Source organism: Procambarus clarkii, unplaced genomic scaffold, assembly GCF_040958095.1.
Source record: "Procambarus clarkii isolate CNS0578487 unplaced genomic scaffold, FALCON_Pclarkii_2.0 HiC_scaffold_100, whole genome shotgun sequence".
In the NCBI taxonomy this organism is placed as follows: domain Eukaryota; kingdom Metazoa; phylum Arthropoda; class Malacostraca; order Decapoda; family Cambaridae; genus Procambarus; species Procambarus clarkii.
Window position 1 is genome coordinate 2431837 of NW_027189133.1, and position 21185 is coordinate 2453021.

Below are 21185 nucleotides of genomic sequence, written 5' to 3' on the forward strand. Positions count from 1 at the left end.
TTCTCAACACCATGAATCATGAGGCTATATTGTAACGGGGGGTGGGGGAAATGGCTCTATCTTGTCCATTATTCCACCCCCCAGTTAACTAACGAGACCGGGGGAAACAGCTCTCTCTAGTCCGTTATCCCGTCCCCAGTTAGCTAACTATTCTAGAGCACCCTCCAGAGTTCCTAAGGCAACCTCTCTCGTTCAACACCTTGTAACCTAGGTATTTGACTACCTAGGTGCTAAGACTACAAGGCGCCGTAACTGGATCAGCTACCCGAAACTCTAAAGAGAACTCTAGAATACAGAATCATTGCCACAAACGTATAAGAGAAAACGAAAGGAAAGAAATGAATAGTGAAGTAATTAGTGAGGGTTTGGGGTGAGAGGCAGAGAGGTGGGAGGGGCGAGAAGGGACATTAGTTGAAAGTGAGAGTTTAGAGAGGGGGTGGAGGGAGAGGTGTAGATAGGTAGAAGGAGAAGAGTAGATAGTAGAAGTAGAAGAGTAGATAGTAGAAGACGAAATGCTGCCACCATCCATTCATGATCATTACATACAAGACAAGGAATGGAACTTGCCTGTATCAAAATATTCTCAAAAGATGTTATTACCATGTATCAACTCCAAACATGTACTCATTAAATCATGAAACCAGTAATCACAGAGGCTTTCTCACCTCAACTCAAAAACTCTAAGGAACACAGTGAAAGACCATTTAAATAATAAATTCAACAATTATATTTTTCATGATAAGTATCATAACTTAAGCAATTCAATTAAAATGTTCAAGTTTAATATTCAAAGTGAGTCATCCTCCAAGAATTCGAGAACCCTACAACTTGACTGCCCCTGATCATCACACAACATATGTAAACACGACCAAGTCACCTTAATGTTCACTCACCGAGGACTGAGTCTAAGTTGAATAGAGAGGGGGGGGGGGTCTGCAATTTTCAGGCAGCGTCACCCCCCGTCTGGTGACGGCCTATCTCGACGGCTGGCCTCTGCTCTGCTCCGCTGGCCGGTCTCCTATTGCTCCATGCTCGATAGCTCTCCGAGTTTATATTGGGGAACCTAGTAGCTAACTCCGCCCATAAGTAGATAGCCTCCGGCACTCTACCAAGCCACTCCTTAAACGTCGGCATGTTTGAAGGCTACCCGGCTCCAATTAAGAGCTTAGCGGAAGCAAGGTGAAATTCTCATGATCTGACCTCAGGTCACTTGGGGTCGTTAACGGTTAGAGGTGTGAGATCTCAGGCAGACAACTGGCGCCTCTCCGATCCTTGTCTGTGACTCATGTACTCTATGTATGTATTAACCTAAACCAAACACTTTTACAGTGTTACATCTCCCCTTCTCCCCGAAAATAAAGTTTTTGCAACACTGCTAAAGCAAGCTAGCTGTGTGCGACAACTTTATTAACGAAAAGAATACATCCTAGCTAAACAAATATACATCATCCTACTCTAAAAAAATGAAATATATAGACAGACGTCCATTGTCTCTGGCTGGGCGACGTCACTGCTTGGTCTTGTAGATAATCCTGTACCACATTTCTTCAACACAACTGCCTCCGTCGCTTCTCCGTCGTTAACGCACAACAACCCTTGGTCAACCCGAAAGCCGTTACTACTTGAACTGCGCACAGGACCGTGGAATTCGGTTGTCCCAGCTGATCTGTAATTGGCCCTACGTCAGTCACCATGAGAGACGTATATTGGGGTTCTTCACAGCTATAGGGACTACAAGTTTCGAGACCTTCATATAGTTGCCAACAGTAGAAATCCCATCCTACTCTTCTTCCTCCCTGTTGCTCCAGCACGCCTCCTTCAGAGAGCTACTTCTGACAGCCACATCAAGTCTGCATGACACAGGAAGAATCACTCAACAGAGCTACCTGCTTGCAGGAGGGGCGGCCAGTCAAGGCAAACGATCCTGTCTTGCAATTACGCTCCATGCAATGATGCTGACACCAGCAAGGGACACTAGGTATCGTGTCTCAGCTTGTCTTATCTTCTTCTTTCTTCTCTCTTCTTTTTTCTCTCTTCCTTCTTCTCTCTTCTTTCTTCTCTCTTCTTTCTTCTCTCTTCTTTCTTCTCTCTTCCTCCTCCCATGGGTCTTTGACAAGCGACCTGGGGTCCATTGGGGTCCGTCCGTCCTGGGGTCCATCCTGGGTAGACCGATGTTGGTGGGACAGACTGGAGTCGTTGTTGCTCCTCTTCCATCATTACTGGGTCGTCTGGGGTCGTCTGCAGAACGACCTGGGGTCCACTGGGTAGACCAATGTTGACTGACCGAGAGGGCTGCATCTTGGGGTCCCCTGGGGTGGTGATGGTGGTGGAGCCATGACCTCCAGGTAGTGGGCTGGTCGTGGTGGTGGTGATTAACGCCCGTGAGTGTCGTACACAGCAGCCGTCTCCCTCTTTTGTATGTGCGTCTCTCCTCTCTTCTGGCTCCCACCTGTGGGTGAACAGAAAGGCGACAATATCGTGCTCCCAAGATATGTTATGTGACCCTGTAGTTTGTATAGGGTTACACAGTCCAGTCATACCGCTCTCCTCCTGGCAACAACTACACTTCAATTTTAATAATCCAATTAACTCTGAATGATATTGACTTGGTGGAACATAAAACAGTAACAGAGGAAAGTTTAGAGAAGAGAGTATAAGGTCATCACTACTTTTAACTTGTCACAAAAAAAAATCAACACTAATAGACAAAACACTAGCCTAAACTTAACTGTACCGTTCCTAATCTTAAGTACATAATTAACCGTTACTCCCACCCTTAACCTACAGCCACCTACGTGACCCAGAGTGTTTTCCTAGCTTCTCCGCCGGTCAACAACTCCAAACTGTTGCCACCCCTGTGACCAGACTATCTAACGTTGAGCGTCCCCAACGTGAAGTCTACTGACATACTAAGCCTCCCCCTAGCATGCTGTACAATACCAGTACACCTCGGGTTATTGCGTTCAAATGGAGTAAAACAGTCGATCGCAATAATCTGAGCAGAACCACCACTTAAAAACTACTTAAGAACTACACCTGCCACTCCCCACTGACCTGGAGACCAGCGGTGGCTGGGTGTCCCCGTGGGACATGCGAGGTCACCTGTCACACTCAGGTGAGCCCCACTACCAACACCGCTAAGTTCCCAAATCACCAAATCTTATCACTAACATTAATCACTACACACGCAAGTTCTGGTAAACATTCCCTGAACACCACAAAACTCACAAAATCACTAAACACAACACCAGAGAATCACCATCTCCTAACCTGAAAAAAAGTTCGCTAACTCGCGAATATAAACACCTGTCAAGATCTCCCTGATAGCGCCTGAGCGGCAAAAAGACACGTGGGACTGAACAATGTTAAAAGAACACCAACTACCTACAACATTGTTCAACACCGCTGCCATCATTGTAACGGGGGGTGGGGGAAATGGCTCTATCTTGTCCATTATTCCACCCCCCAGTTAACTAACGAGACCGGGGGAAACAGCTCTCTCTAGTCCGTTATCCCGTCCCCAGTTAGCTAACTATTCTAGAGCACCCTCCAGAGTTCCTAAGGCAACCTCTCTCGTTCAACACCTTGTAACCTAGGTATTTGACTACCTAGGTGCTAAGACTACAAGGCGCCGTAACTGGATCAGCTACCCGAAACTCTAAAGAGAACTCTAGAATACAGAATCATTGCCACAAACGTATAAGAGAAAACGAAAGGAAAGAAATGAATAGTGAAGTAATTAGTGAGGGTTTGGGGCAGAGAGGTGGGAGGGGCGAGAAGGGACATTAGTTGAAAGTGAGAGTTTAGAGAGGGGGTGGAGGGAGAGGTGTAGATAGGTAGAAGGAGAAGAGTAGATAGTAGAAGTAGAAGAGTAGATAGTAGAAGACGAAATGCTGCCACCATCCATTCATGATCATTACATACAAGACAAGGAATGGAACTTGCCTGTATCAAAATATTCTCAAAAGATGTTATTACCATGTATCAACTCCAAACATGTACTCATTAAATCATGAAACCAGTAATCACAGAGGCTTTCTCACCTCAACTCAAAAACTCTAAGGAACACAGTGAAAGACCATTTAAATAATAAATTCAACAATTATATTTTTCATGATAAGTATCATAACTTAAGCAATTCAATTAAAATGTTCAAGTTTAATATTCAAAGTGAGTCATCCTCCAAGAATTCGAGAACCCTACAACTTGACTGCCCCTGATCATCACACAACATATGTAAACACGACCAAGTCACCTTAATGTTCACTCACCGAGGACTGAGTCTAAGTTGAATAGAGAGGGGGGGGGTCTGCAATTTTCAGGCAGCGTCACCCCCCGTCTGGTGACGGCCTATCTCGACGGCTGGCCTCTGCTCTGCTCCGCTGGCCGGTCTCCTATTGCTCCATGCTCGATAGCTCTCCGAGTTTATATTGGGGAACCTAGTAGCTAACTCCGCCCATAAGTAGATAGCCTCCGGCACTCTACCAAGCCACTCCTTAAACGTCGGCATGTTTGAAGGCTACCCGGCTCCAATTAAGAGCTTAGCGGAAGCAAGGTGAAATTCTCATGATCTGACCTCAGGTCACTTGGGGTCGTTAACGGTTAGAGGTGTGAGATCTCAGGCAGACAACTGGCGCCTCTCCGATCCTTGTCTGTGACTCATGTACTCTATGTATGTATTAACCTAAACCAAACACTTTTACAGTGTTACAATATGGGCTTCTCAACACCATGAATCATGAGGCTATATGGGCTTCTCAACACCATGAATCATGAGGCTATATGGGCTTCTCAACACCATGAATCATGAGGCTATATGGGCTTCTCAACACCATGAATCATGAGGCTATATGGGCTTCTCAACACCATGAATCATGAGGCTATATGGGCTTCTCAACACCATGAATCATGAGGCTATATGGGCTTCTCAACACCATGAATCATGAGGCTATATGGGGTTCTCAACACCATGAATCATGAGGCTATATGGGCTTCTCAACACCATGAATCATGAGGCTATATGGGCTTCTCAACACCATGAATCATGAGGCTATATGGGCTTCTCAACACCATGAATCATGAGGCTATATGGGCTTCTCAACAACATGAATCATGAGGCTATATGGGCTTCTCAACACCATGAATCATGAGGCTATATGGGCTTCTCAACACCATGAATCATGAGGCTATATGGGCTTCTCAACACCATGAATCATGAGGCTATATGGGGTTCTCAACACTATGAATCATGAGGCTATATGGGGTTCTCAACACCATGAATCATGAGGCTATATGGGCTTCTCAACACCATGAATCATGAGGCTATATGGGCTTCTCAACACCATGAATCATGAGGCTATATGGGCTTCTCAACACCATGAATCATGAGGCTATATGGGCTTCTCAACACCATGAATCATGAGGCTATATGGGCTTCTCAACACCATGAATCATGAGGCTATATGGGCTTCTCAACACCATACAAAGAAAGAACATTTAAATCAATCGTTTCTTCTTTAGCAGGATCTTTTCATTTGTTGCCTTTAAAAACATTAAAAAATGTAAAAGAAAAATGCCAAACACTAGACTTTTACCTCAACACATATTAGAACAAAGTCCGGTAATGAGAACAATTGTAACGTGTCATGTGCAGTGATCGTAATTTTAGACATAACAAGATCCACTGTTTCAGTTATGTCAGCAAACATTCACCACCTACACATTCACAACTGTAACCGTTAATGGGTTATATCTCAGTGTGGAATTATTATTCAATATTTAACAAGCAAATTCAATATGGGGATGTAAAATGAGCAATTCCGATAGCAAATGAAAGAAAAGAAAAAGTCATGGGACTTTCATGAGAAAAAGTCATGGCGGCAAGTAGGAGTGGGACTTAGATGGTTCAGGATGTTTTACATACATGAAGTGTGCTTGTTGATTATGCAGCGACCGCCAAGGTTGATGTTGTTGTGAACAACGCAGTGCATCTTACAGTGAAGGAATCCATGATGGCCTTAAATACTTAGCTGAAGAAACCAAACTAACAGCGGTTACAATTTAGATAAAAGGCCTTGCTCAATACATTGTGACCAAAATACTGACTTCACTGAGAAAAGTTAACTATAACATACCATACACTTAGTGGAGCTGTAACACTGTTCACATGTGCCTCCAATAGCAACTGGTTGATACATTTTACACGACGGGCTCACCATAGCCCGTGCTACTTGGACCTTTTTGTTTCAGGTAGCGAATCTTTACCAACAATAACAACATTTTACAACAAATGTCATCAATACATTTGATATCACAAATATAATGAGTGAGAAAGGTGACTAGGAAACACTTGTAGATTTCGTTGTGCAAGCACCGTGTGAATATTTACCAACACGCTTTAACATTTTGGCTCTTCAAGGAAAGAAGAATCAGATTCCCATCTGCTATGAATCACAACAAAGATATACAATATATATTGAAGAATATATGGTATCCTAGAGCTTCATATACTGAACATTCATATCAAGAATTTGGAGTTGCAGTTTAGGCAGGAAATCCTATTGGTAGAGACTCAAACGTGCGATCAACTTTACAAACACAGATGGTAGACATTCAAAAATGTTTAGAACACGTCCATGCTGATGATCAACGGCATGTCATCATACATTCAGATTCCAAAACTATCATTGAAAACATGCAACAAGAGCACATAATAAATGCAGAGGGTTCTGCAAAAATATGAACCTAAAAAAAGAAATGTAGACATTTACATACCACGTGACGGGTATAGCATAGATTAAGAAAATAGTTACAGCTAGATGAGTGCAGATGAGTGAGGAATGAATAGTGATACGTGGTGTTGCCATAATAGTGAGACACAATGCTAAGACTAAGATGTAACAAACAAGAGTTCAGGATGAAGGGGGAGATACGCAGGGATAAATAGCAGAGAATCGCTGGTAGTGAAGACGAAGAGTTGAGAACGAAGAAGAGAGACATGGGATGAGCACGTTTAGGCAACAACCATGAATGGTAAACACAGAGACATTAGACACTGGTAGTGTACACACAGGAGGTGATGGACCAATGAGGTCGAGAGGGTGAAGACGTTAAAACTGAGACACAGGGAGAGAGGAAGCAGTAGTAAAGATAGAAAGAAGAAACACAGTAAAGATACGTAAACATGAACTACATATAAAGAGAAAATGGTAAAAACACAAGGGAATGGATATAATTTCGAGTGGTGGAATATGTGAGTACCAAATAAATGTCGGACACATCGGGATAGCAGAGCGATATTAGATGAAAAGTGAGAAATATTGTGGAAAAAAGACATAGAGATGAGACACAGGAAATAATGATGCTGTGGTGAAGGAGAGAATGTCTGTCTGACCCTTTGTTTGTCTGTCTGTCCAATGCTGAAGGTCAGACGCTTGCAACTGTGCTCACCTAAAAGTATAGGGGTATGAACTGGGATACGAGGACAGGATGGTCGGGATGGCCAGGATGGTCGGGAAGGACAGGATGGTCGGGAAGGACAGGATGGTCGGGATGGACAGGATGGTCGGGAAGGCCAGGATGGTCGGGAAGGACAGGATGGTCGGGAAGGACAGGATGGTCGGGAAGGACAGGATGGTCGGGAAGGACAGGATGGTCGGGATGGACAGGATGGTCGGGATGGACAGGATGGTCGGGAAGGACAGGATGGTCGGGAAGGACAGGATGGTCGGGAAGGACAGGATGGTCGGGAAGGACAGGATGGTCGGGAAGAACAGGATGGTCGGGAAGGACAGGATGGTCGGGAAGAACAGGATGGTCGGGAAGGACAGGATGGTCGGGAAGGACAGGATGGTCGGGATGGACAGGATGGTCGGGAAGGACAGGATGGTCGGGAAGGCCAGGATGGTCGGGAAGGCCAGGATGGTCGGGAAGGACAGGATGGTCGGGAAGGCCAGGATGGTCGGGAAGGACAGGATGGTCGGGAAGGACAGGATGGTCGGGATGGACAGGATGGTCGGGAAGGTCAGGATGGTCGGGGAGAACAGGATGGTCGGGACGGCCAAACAAATGCTTTAAGAAATATTAACATTTATATACAACAACTCAACATGTTAAGGGAGTCGTGTGGAACAAAGTGCAAAATATTAGCGTGTGATTAACATAGAGTTTTTATTCTGAACATTTTAACATTTCTTACACCCATATAGTTGTTTCAGTGCTTCTTAATATATATTCACGGATGCATAGCAAGAGGACGGATAGGTGGCTTGATGAATAGAAAGATGGATATATGAAACACTAGATGGAGTATATATGTGTGTAATTGAGAGAGAGAGAGAGAGAGAGAGAGAGGGAGGGAGGGAATTATCAGGGGAAAAGGCCAAGCCATTACGACTAAATAGCAATTGGAGGGGATCAGGATAAGGATTTGGGATGGGACGGGGGGTGGGAGAAAAGGAATGGCGCCCAACCATTTGGACAGTCGGGGATTGAACGCCGACCTGCATGAAGCAAGACCGTTGCTCCTCCGTCCAGTCCAAGTGACTAAATGGAGAGATGAACTGATCAATGGATACACAGACAGATTGATAGATAGATGAATAGATTGATGGATAGATGAATAGATAGACGGATGGATAGATCGACGCATAAACCGATGGATATGTGGAAGACAGACACATACATACATACATACATACATTCATACATACATACATTCATACATACATACATTCATACATACATACATACTTGGACCTATCCTGTTTCTGACATACGTAAATGATCTCCCAAAAGGTATAGACTCATTCCTCTCGATGTTTGCTGACGACGCCAAAATTATGAGAAGGATTAAGACAGAGGAGGACAGATTGAGGCTTCAAGAAGACCTGGACAAGCTGCAGGAATGGTCGAACAAATGGCTGTTAGAGTTTAACCCAAACAAATGTAATGTAATGAAGATAGGGGTAGGAAGCAGGAGACCAGATACAAGGTATCATTTGGGAGATGAAATACTTCAAGAGTCAGAGAGAGCGAAAGACCTGGGGGTTGATATCACGCCATACCTGTCCCCTGAAGTTCATATCAAGAGGATAACATCAGCAGCATATGCCAGGTTGGCTAACATAAGAACGGCCTTTAGAAACTTGTGTAAGGAATCTTTCAGAACATTATATACCACATATGACAGGCCAATCCTGGAGTATGCGGCTCCAGCATGGAGTCCATATCTAGTCAAGCATAAGACTAAACTGGAAAAGGTTCAAAGGTTTGCCACCAGACCAGTACCCGAGCTGAGAGGTATGAGCTACGAAGAGAGACTACGGGAATTAAACCTCACTTCGTTGGAAGACAGAAGAGTTAGGGGGGGACATGATCACCACATTCAAGATTCTCAAGGGAATCGACAGGGTTGATAAAGACAGGCTATTTAACACAAGGGGCACACGCACTTATCTTATCTTGAGTTATCTTGATATGATTTCGGGGCTTTAGTGTCCCCGCGGCCCGGTCCTCGACCAGGCCTCCACCCCCAGGAAGCAGCCCGTGACAGCTGACTAACACCCAGGTACCTATTTTACTGCTAGGTAACAGGGGCATAGGGTGAAAGAAACTCTGCCCATTGTTTCTCGCCGGCGCCTGGGATCGAACCCAGGACCACAGGATCACAAGTCCAGCGTGCTGTCCGCTCGGCCGACCGGCTCCCACCTGTATCCCACTAGGGGACACAGGTGGAAACTGAGTGCCCAAATGAGCCACAGAGATATTAGAAAGAACATTTTTAGTGTCAGAGTGGTTGACAAATGGAATGCATTAGGAAGTAATGTGGTGGAGGCTGACTCCATACACAGTTTCAAGTGTAGATATGATAGAGCCCAATAGGCTCAGGAACCCGCACACCTGTTGATTGACGGTTGAGAGGCGGGATCAAAGAGCCAGAGCTCAACCCCCGCAAACACAACTAGGTGAGTACATACAAACTTACATACATACATACATACATACATACATGGGGCGCTGGTGGCTCATTGGATAGCACACTGTATACGTAGTCGTGTGGACCGGGGTTCGATTCCCGGCGCCGGTGGAGACAATTGGGTAAAGTTTGTTTCACCCTGATGCCCCTGTTACCTAGCAGTAAATAGTTGCCTGAGAGTAAGACAGCTGTTACTGGCTGCTTCCTGGGAGTGTGGGTATGTGTGTAGGAAAAAGTAATTAAAATTACTCGTTGATTGACAGTTTAGAGGCGAGCTAAAAGAGCAGAGCTCAACCCCTGCAAGCATAACTAGGTGAATTCATATAAACACACACACGTCTATGCCTTTAAATGCCCACTTGGGGACTGTAAGCCCCAAAGAACTCAGTATATGGGCAAGACAACAATGTCTCTTTCTAGGCTACTAACAATGCATAAGCAACAGGGAGCCGTCAAAGAACACATAATCTCTTCTCACAACCAGACCATCACCAGAGAAATCTTAACAAACAACAAAGAAATCATCGATAGGTACGGCGATAGCAGGCGGCTTGACGTCTGCGAGGCACTACACATCAAAATGTCAACACCAGCAATCAACAATTAATGCACAACTATATTCTACCTACTTCAAGAGCCCGAACCAATATGGAAGCATCAATAGGAAGTATGGGCCAATAGATCTTCTGCAATTACTTCCATTCATATGTTCAATTATCCAATTTATACCCATTGTTTCGTGTTCTGTCTTGTGTTTGTCACCTCACCCAAAACTTTTGTTCCATATCACCTCATCCAATAGAGTATAAGTACGAAGAATTTGTGTGTAAATTACCAGAGGACGGGAGACATCTCCCGCTAACACATCACAAGGAGCATTGTGGTCACAATGCGACCGAAACGTCTTAAGGTCAGAGCTACTCCACTTGACGGTCATGCTATCGGAAGAAGCAATACTTTAAAGGTCCTGAAGGACGTAACTGGCCTCAAACCCGCTGACATTAGTCAGGAAGGTGAAGATATCGTGCTCTACTTTTCATGTGAAGAGGAGCTAGAAAAACTCCTCACTAACGATGCCATTCTTCGCAAAGAGCACTACCTACATCCTCACTTCCCACGTCAGTTCCTGGCCGGAAGAACTGTTTTTACCAGCAGGACCAGCCGGTGGATCGCTGAGCTATCATATGATATGATATGATGTTATCATATTTATGATATGATAACATCATATCATAAACATATCATATAATGATATGAAAACATCATATCATAAACAATATCGAGGACGAGAATCCAAACCTGTCGGTATTCAACCTAGTGTGGTCCAACACCGACAAAACATCAATGAAGATTACGCTCACCACCATAGCTGCGGCCACCCAGGCTGCCACACAAGGATTCTACTGCTTCGGCCTAAAAATACCACCCCACCAAATAAAAAAGGAACGCTACCATGAGATCCAACAGTGCTTTAAGTGCTACGAGCTCTCCCACCCGACCAACAAGTGTCAGCACCCTGTCCAGAGGTGCAGCCTGTGCGCACTGGACCATCACTACTCCATACTCAAGGCAACAGTCCATCACTGCTTGCTCTGTGATGGCAATCACGCCGCAATTTCCTACCGCTGCCCCCGCAGACAGGAAATCATCAAGGCCCAGTTTGAAGCCAAAAGAAACAACTTTTCTACCTCCTCGACCAGAGCCCCAAGCGTTCGACTCACCACCTTAGCTCTCACTAGTCAACCAGAAGACTTTCCGGTCCTATCAACATGTAGCTCCTCCCAGCAGGCGACACATCCTTCTCATTGGGGACCCAAGGTCCCCAAGGTCCCACAGGCTCCTTCACAGCCCCCTGCATCACGTGCAGGCATTATCCCTGGTCTTCTTAAACTAGCGGAAAGGCTTACAGGACCAGACAACCAGCGCTTTGTCAGTGAACTAAACGCATTATACATAGAAAATGGCCTGGCCCCCCATCATATCCACTAGCGTAAATCTCACTGCCTCCTCTACCACTCCGGAGACTACCACCAGGACGACTAAGTGGTCAACATCAACACCGACTCCAGAACCGTGTCGCCCATGACCCGGGCGACACAAACAGAGGTAATTCCTTCTCCAGCTCCCAACACTCCTACCATCACTATCTCAGCAGCCCCGCTAGCAGACGTGGTGTCTACAAACGATAACAGCACCACCAGCTCTCCTGAAATAGCTACAACCACCAATCAACGACACCTAAGCCTACCTAAGGCTGCGAGGCGAAAGACAAAAGCGCCCTCTACGGAGGTTACGGATTCCTCAGACGAGGAAATCATTGTAGGAGCTCCACCGCCGCATCACAAATACGACACCAACACGGTTCAAGACTTCCTCATGGAGGCCACGTCACCAAACTCTAACAACAGCACTGCTCAGCCAAAGTCGCAGGCAAAGAAAAAACGGAAAATCTAGAGGTTTTATCTACACTAACCCCACCAGCTCCATAACTGGTATAGCCAGCAATCCAGGCTGAAAAACCCTCAAGAAGACCCCCATCCATCGCCACATCTCTAGTATCAGCCACTGATACAGATAATGGCTCCAAAGAGCCTCCACTTACGGGCTCACCATAGCCCGTGCTACTGGAACTTATTGTTCTGAGTAGCGAATCTTAAACAACATGTGTAAATTAAGTCTTTGAAAATGTAATACGAATTACGAAACGCGTTCAGGCGTCAGACAATTAACAAATTAATTTCGGAGAATTGTTGTTTTTATTACCACCGACAGTAAAGAAAAACATAAGAAATATTGAGAAGATTCGTGTTAGAATAAATAATCTTACCTTTTCGGTCATATTCAACAACATATGTTAAGCAGAAAGACTGCTACCAATATATATATATATATATATATATATATTGTGACGATAATCTCCTTCAAGAGATTGAGCCTGCTCTTCCCTCCAAAATTACGTCTTCACAATTATATAAAAAGACTATGGAAGAAATGTCCAACAACGACAACAACACCAGCAAGGCTTGCAAGGGTGAGCAGAAACGTATGCAGCCCGCCACCTGTTCGGACCCAAATCACCAAACTACCCGTTGATCGCTACGGCTCCGCTGATTGGTCGCCGGTCTGGCTGCACCTGCACTCGCCCCCCAATACTACCCGATGTCTGGGGTCGCCCCAACATCAGTCTTCAGAATGTTCCGTGCTTTCGTAGCCAGCACTCCTCCCAGCTAGACGTTAGCGTGTACTGAGAGAGGTGGTGGCTTTAAGCCAATATTCCAGCACCTCCCACTTACTGTTGTATTGCACTTCTTGTTATTTTGACTTAACGTAACTTTTCATTGTGTCATTTAAGTATTCTTATTATTTTGATTCATTGATTTTATTATACATATTTGTTTGTGCATTATTTTCATGTTTTGATTTATTTAACGTAATTAAAATTTCATTGTTAAAGTTTTACTTGTGTTTTGTGTGTCTTCTCCTTACCTTACCACAGACGAAGTTCCAGTTTTTCTATTTTTTTTTATAACTATGTGACGAGGCCATACCCCTAGCCTTAAACAGCCGAACACCAACGCGTTACCGTCACAAGTTATATGGGGGCCTGTCCTAGGAGCTTCACTCAGGTACTGGTGCCAAGTGGTAATTTATGGTAAGCGTATTTAACTTTGTTAACGTAGCTTTACTATTTTTCATTCAATTTCATTTTTTATAAGGTGCGGTGTATTGTGCATTACGAGAGTAACATATAGTGAAGGTGAGACAACTTTGGATTACGTGGTGACTGTAGGCCTCAGTCATACTCTTAATTGGTCATCTCTCCCTCCATGTTATTACTCGTATTTACCATCTATGTCCCTTGAATATTTCTCATTCTGACAGATCATCATATTGGTACCCTGGTACTGTGGTCTGCCCCGGGTCAAGAGTACCTAATCTTCTGCAATCTGACTGTAGGAGGACAAAGAGGGCCATAGTTCCTCTAGCTCGAACTTTAGTTGCTGAATTGGGACCTCAGCAGCAGTTCTCGTCACCAGTTGACACCTCGCACCCCTACACGTCAGTCAGAGATGATGATACATACAACGGTAGGGAATTAGCTTATTTTTTCAGAGCACAAAAGTTCGCTAATTCTGTAAGTATCATATTAAATTCAGTAGGAAAAACTTGCTTTATGTCCTATAGAGACTTGGCAAGGTATGCCTACATCCTTGGACTACCAATTTTACTTTTGAAGCATTTAACTGTTTCAGTTGTTTTCGAAACTTTTGTTTCATTTGTTAGTAGGATTTTCTTGCCCTTATTCTCTTACATGAGTACCGGGTACAAGATTTCCTGCGCCCTTGATTTAATTTAATATCTTTCACTTAACGTTAATTGTTAAAGATCACACAGGATAGGTACCAGTTGCCACGTTGTCCTGTTTCTGACATTTCATTATTGAACATTCGTGTACCTTTATTTGCTAATTTCACCATGTTTCGTCTCCAAACTTTCCGTGCAAATCCAGCAGGTGAAATAGGGACTTTAAGTCGTGCCAAGAGGACTGAATTACAAACTCTTGCACATGAGTATCAACTAGAAGTTCCCTACCAAGCCAACAAAAATGACCTACACAACCTGTTGCTGGATTACTATTTAGAGCAAGGTAAGATAGACTCTGAAACTCATGAAACTTACTATATTGCAGATAAAACTGATTTGGCAACGCTGAAACTTAAACTAGAGCTGGCTAAGATTGAACGTGAGCAGCAAAGAGAAGCAGCTGCCATACGGAGAGAAGAACAAGAACGTGAGATTGCACTACTCCAGGAGCGTGAACGTGTACAGCTTGAAACACTCCAGGAGCGGGAACGAGTACAGCTTGAAACCAAACGACGCGAGTTGGAGATGCAACGCGAACATGACAAGCAACAAGCAACTCTGGCTCTAGAGTGTCGTCAACGTGAAATCGCCTTGGAAACTTCCCACTTCACTCAACGCCAACAAGCTACTGCCAATCTTCCCGTCAGTTTTAATATATCACATGCAAGTAAGTTAATGCCATCCTTTGTAGAAGCAGAAGTTGATGTGTTCTTTACCACCTTTGAAACCCTTGCTAATCAACTCAGTTGGCCTGTCAACCAATGGGCCACACTTCTCAGAGTCCATCTTACAGGTAGAGCTGCAGTCACACTCAGTACTTTGGCGTCTGAGAATGACTACTACACTCTGAAACAAGCAGTGTTGGACGCCTACCTACTTTCCACCGAAAGTTATAGAAGGAAATTCCGTGACCACCTGAAGGCAAGTACCACTACCTTCCTCGAGTTTGCTAACACGAAACGGAGGTATTTCATGAAATGGCTGGAAGCAGCACATGTCTCTACTTTTACAGAACTCGTCAACCTGATGCTTGTTGAAGAATTCTTGAGACGTGTGCCGCCTCCTGTCCGCCTCTACTTAGCAGATAAAGAAGAAACCGACTACCTGAAGTGTGCTAAGTCGGCTGACACTTACAGCCTCATCCACCGGCTGACACCTGAACCATCCTCCAGTAAGAAGTCGTGGTACAGTTACGAGAAGGTGAGCCCCGATCAGGCTGGTTCACAACTGTACTGCAAGTATTGTAGACTCTATGGACATACCATAGACAAGTGTGGTAAGTCTCAATACAAGGGAACCACTGACCAACAACGACCCAAACCAACTCCTCCTAAGTCCGGTAAGCCTGTGATGAATGTTGGTGTTGATGTTAATGATCTTTCTCTTTTCAGTAACCACCTGTATACTGGAACTGTCTCTGCCAACGGTTCAAATCCGGAGGGACGTTTCAAATTGAAGATCTTGAGGGACACAGCGGCTCTACAATCGATCATCTTGAAGTCGGCTGTGCCCAACATAGTCTACACCGGGGAAACAGTCTTCATCACTGACCTCACTGCTACCACTCCATACCCTCTCGCCAGAGTCCACCTGGATTGTCCCTACGTGAACGGGGAAGTCCAAGTCGCCGTCAGGGAAAAGCCTTTTCCCATGCCTGGAGTGCAACTTCTCCTAGGCAACGACTTGGCAGAAGACCTGCAACCGACCAACCTGATCGTCATGGACAAACCCCAGGTGTGTAACTCTGTGCCAAGTAACCCTATTCTTGAGTATGTTCCAGCAGAGGTTCAAGAGAGTGATGAAGTTTCTCCTCCGGTTCTCGTGACCACCCGTGCACAAGCCGCACGTCCACAGCCAGCTGACTCTACTGCTACCGCTGTCCCTCAAGACCCTCAGAAACTACCCCCGCATCTGACCAAGTTGGAGTTCCGTAAGTTGCAGAGGGAAGATCTTACTTTAACACCATTGTTTTTCCAGGCTGAGACTCAACCCGACAGTATTCCTGGGTTCTTCCTAGAGAACGACTTGCTCTACCGCAGATATAGACCCAGTAAACTGAAGGAGGAGGACGATTGGGCCAACATCGAACAACTTGTGATTCCCACCAGCCTGCGGCCCACTATTCTACACCTGGCCCACGGAGCATTCTCCCACTACGGCTTCAACAAGACTTACCATGGGATTCGTCAAGACTACTACTGGCCAGGTATGGTAAACAACGTCAAACAGTACGTAAAACAGTGTCATACATGTCAGATGGCAGGCAAACCGAACGTCTCCATTCCCAGAGCACCACTGATTCCCATACAGGTGCCTGCGGAACCTTTCCACAGACTCATAATAGACTGTGTTGGTCCTTTACCTCGGACCAGTTCAGGTAACGCCTACATCCTAACCATCCTGTGTCCTACCACCAGATTTCCCATAGCAGTTCCAGTGAAGAACATCACGGCTGCTACGGTTATCAAACATCTATTGAAGATCTTCACTCAATACGGATTTCCCAGGGAGATTCAAAGTGACTGTGGCACCAACTTCACCAGTGATCTCTTCAAAAGGACACTGGAGGAGTTCAACATCAAACAGGTATTGTCCAGCCCCTATCATCCTGCTTCACAGGGTTCTCTTGAACGTAGTCATCAGACCATCAAAGCACTCTTGAAAAAGTTTTGTAGTGAAACCTCGAAGGATTGGGATAAGCAGATTGACCTAATAATGTGTATTTTCAGAAGTCTCCCCAATGAGTCCCTAGGAGTATCTCCTTATGAGATGCTCTACGGCCGTAAGTGCCGTACTCCCCTTAAGGCTTTCAAAGACTCTCTCAGAGATGCCACCTTCAGTGAGCATCAGAATGTGCCCCAGTTTCTTCAAAACCTTCAACACATTCTAGAGAGAGTCCACCGCTTTGCCCATGATAATCTATTGAAAGCCCAGGTGAGAATGAAGACTCATTACGACCAGACCAGCAAAGTAAGAAAATTCAAGCCGGGAGACTTCGTCCTTGCTTATTTCCCTATCCCAGGTTCACCTTTACAAAACAGATTTTCAGGACCCTACTGCGTCAAAGAGTGCAGGAATAATAATAATTATGTGATAGAGACTCCATATAGGCGGCGGAAGACCCAGCTGTGCCACGTCAACCTCCTGAAGCAATATAATGGTACTCCTCCCACTGTCTTGATTAACTATTCCACATTCACAGAACCCTACATCCACAGTGAGACCTTCCCAGCTTCTCCTCCCGAAAGCACTGACAAGGAGTCAGCGCTTTCTAATTCCGAAATCCTTAATGATCTTCCCAAATACTTTCAGGATAATCATAGTGCACCTCTCGTCAAGATCTTCAGAGAACATCAAGAGTTGTTCAGAGATGATCCCCAAGAGTGTAATGTTACCCAGCACGACATCCAACTGCTCCCCGACACCCGGCCGATTCGTCAACCCTTCTACCGAATCAGCCCGAGCAAGAAGGAAGTCATGCGTGCTGAGGTGCAATACCTCTTGGATCATGGACTGGCTACACCTTGTGAGTCCCCCTGGGCCTCACCTTGTATCTTGGTGCCCAAACCCCAAGGTAAGGTGCGGTTGTGCACTGACTATCGAAAACTGAACTCTGTCACTGTCAAGGATGCTTACCCCTTGCCAAGGATAGATGACATCCTTGATGCCATTGGTAGTGCCCAGTACTTGTCCCAAGTGGACTTGCTTAAGGGGTACTATCAAGTGTGTCTAACGGAGCGCGCTAAAGAGATATCTGCCTTCATCACTCCTTTTGGACTTTTCAGATATGAACGCCTTCCTTTCGGACTATGTAATGCCCCGGCCACCTTTCAAAGAGCTGTCAACCGTGTCATCCAGGGCTTGGATAACACATACGCCTACCTGGACGATATCGTCGTAGCCTCCAACTCCTGGAGTGAACATCTGCTCCAGCTGCGACGTCTGTTCTCCAAGCTCCTGACAGCCGGCCTCACCATCAACCTGGGCAAGTCCACTTTCGCGAAAGGTAAAGTGCGTTATCTGGGTCATGTTATTGGGAGTGGCAGCATAGCTCCGTTAGACTCACACACTCAAGCCATCCTACAGTATCCACAGCCTACCACCAGGAAGCAGCTCCTGCGCTTCCTTGGTCTTGCCTCTTACTACCGTAGGTTTGTGAGGAATTTCAGTACAGTCGCCACACCTCTAATTCTATTAACCAGTCCCAAGCAACGGTATAATTGGACCATGCAGCAAACCGTTGCTTTCGAACAACTCAAATTCCTCCTCTGTTCTAACCCCATTCTCGCCTCTCCAGATATCACCAAGCCTTTCGTCCTTCATGTCGACGCCAGTGGTACCGGCGTTGGTGGTGTCCTGATGCAACTACGAGGCAAGGAGGTTCTACCTGTCAGCTACTACAGCTACAAACTGAAACCACACCAGAGGAACTACAGCACTATTGAAAAGGAGCTACTATCCATCGTCCTGAACCTCCAACACTTCGCTCCGTACCTACAAGGCGCCAGGTCTACCACCATCTTCTCAGACCACAACCCTCTCCGCTTCCTACATCAAGCCCAATTCACCAACCAGCGTCTTCTACGATGGGCTCTGTATTTACAAGACTTCAACCTGGAGATCCGCTATATCAAGGGTTCTGACAACACCATAGCCGATGCCCTCTCCAGAGTTTATGAAGTAGAAGCGACTCCATCCATTACTCCACCACATAACGACGTACTTCTTCCAGAACCGCAGGCTTCGGGGGAGAGTTGTGACGATAATCTCCTTCAAGAGATTGAGCCTGCTCTTCCCTCCAAAATTACGTCTTCACAATTATATAAAAAGACTATGGAAGAAATGTCCAACAACGACAACAACACCAGCAAGGCTTGCAAGGGTGAGCAGAAACGTATGCAGCCCGCCACCTGTTCGGACCCAAATCACCAAACTACCCGTTGATCGCTACGGCTCCGCTGATTGGTCGCCGGTCTGGCTGCACCTGCACTCGCCCCCCAATACTACCCGATGTCTGGGGTCGCCCCAACATCAGTCTTCAGAATGTTCCGTGCTTTCGTAGCCAGCACTCCTCCCAGCTAGACGTTAGCGTGTACTGAGAGAGGTGGTGGCTTTAAGCCAATATTCCAGCACCTCCCACTTACTGTTGTATTGCACTTCTTGTTATTTTGACTTAACGTAACTTTTCATTGTGTCATTTAAGTATTCTTATTATTTTGATTCATTGATTTTATTATACATATTTGTTTGTGCATTATTTTCATGTTTTGATTTATTTAACGTAATTAAAATTTCATTGTTAAAGTTTTACTTGTGTTTTGTGTGTCTTCTCCTTACCTTACCACAGACGAAGTTCCAGTTTTTCTATTTTTTTTTATAACTATGTGACGAGGCCATACCCCTAGCCTTAAACAGCCGAACACCAACGCGTTACCGTCACAATATATATATATATATATATATATATATATATATATATATATATATATATATATATATATATATATGTCGTACCTAGTAGCCAGAACGCACTTGTCAGCCTACTATGCAAGGCCCGATTTGCCTAATAAGCCAAGTTTTCATGAATTAATTGTTTTTCGACTACCTAATCAACCTAACCTTACCTAACCTAACTTTTTCGGCTACCTAACCTAACCTAACCTACAAAGATAGGTTAGGTAGGGTTGGTTAAGTTCGGTCATATATCTACGTTAATTTTAACTCCAATAAAAAAAAATTGACCTTATACATAATGAAATGGGTAGCTTTATCATTTTATAAGAAAAAAATTAGAGAAAATATATTAATTCAGGAAAACTTGGCTTATTAGGCAAATCGGGCCTTGCATAGTAGGCTGAGAAGTGAGTTCTGGCTACTAGGTACGACATATATATATATACTAGTATATTTTGGTAGCAGTCTTTCTGGTTAACATATGTTGTTGAATATGACCGAAAAGGTAAGATTATTAATTAGCAAAGCAAAGTAGAATGAAGATAAGATTGCTGATCAGACCTTTATATCCGCCTGGGCCACCAAAAATAAGTGGAGGAAAGGAATTATAAGAAAGAAGGTAACTGCAGAAGGCCTATTGGCCCATACGAAGCAGCTCCTATTAATATCTCCAAGTGCCATACGTGTTAAATGATTGCTATATTGCAATATAGCAATCATTTAACACGTATGGCACTTGGAGATATTAATAGGAGCTGCCTCGTATGGGTCAATAGGCCTTCTGCAGTTACCTTCTTTCTTATAATTCCTTTCCTCCACTTATTTTTGGTGGCCCAGGCGGATATAAAGGTCTGATCAGCAATCTAATCTTCATTCTACTTTGCTCTGATGAAGGCGAATTAGCCGAAAACGCGTTAAGCATTTTCTATTTTTCACATGTGGTTATTCTGCATAAATATATATATATATATATATATATATATATATATATATATATATATATATATATATATATATATATATATATATATATATATATATATATATATATATATATATATATATAAGCCTATACTTGCATAAACCACAAGTGAAGATAAACAATCTTTGGACAACACCCACCAGTGGGACTCGAACCCAGAAAGCACAACTACCTTCCAGTAGCTGGCATAACTAGTATGCTTTAACCCACTACGCCATCAGACCTTACAAAAGAAGTAGATAGTTCGAGATATATATATCTCAAACATCTCTACCTCCCGAAGGCACCAGATGAGTGAGGGGTCAGTCTGCAATTTTCGTCAAGCCACTGTCAATGTGAGAGAACTCGTGTCCAGCTTATAAGCCTATACTTGCATAAACCACAAGTGAAGATAAACAATCTTTGGAC

At 44.5% G+C, this 21185-nt stretch overlaps 1 protein-coding gene across 1 annotated transcript; it reads left to right on the plus strand.

The window, feature by feature from the left end:
• The first annotated feature begins 15128 nt into the window (after positions 1-15128).
• On the plus strand, positions 15129-17799 carry LOC138360191 (uncharacterized). The gene is made up of 2 exons (XM_069320135.1): positions 15129-16547; positions 16759-17799. The coding sequence occupies exons 1-2, from the start codon at positions 15314-15316 to the stop codon at positions 16767-16769; spliced, it is 1245 nt and encodes a 414-aa protein (XP_069176236.1). The 5' UTR covers positions 15129-15313; the 3' UTR covers positions 16770-17799.
• Positions 17800-21185: the final 3386 nt, after the last annotated feature.

Bases quoted from the DNA above. Each gene is read 5' to 3' on its own strand.
- LOC138360191 (XM_069320135.1), top strand. From the start codon at position 15,314: ATGAAATGGCTGGAAGCAGCACATGTCTCTACTTTTACAGAACTCGTC.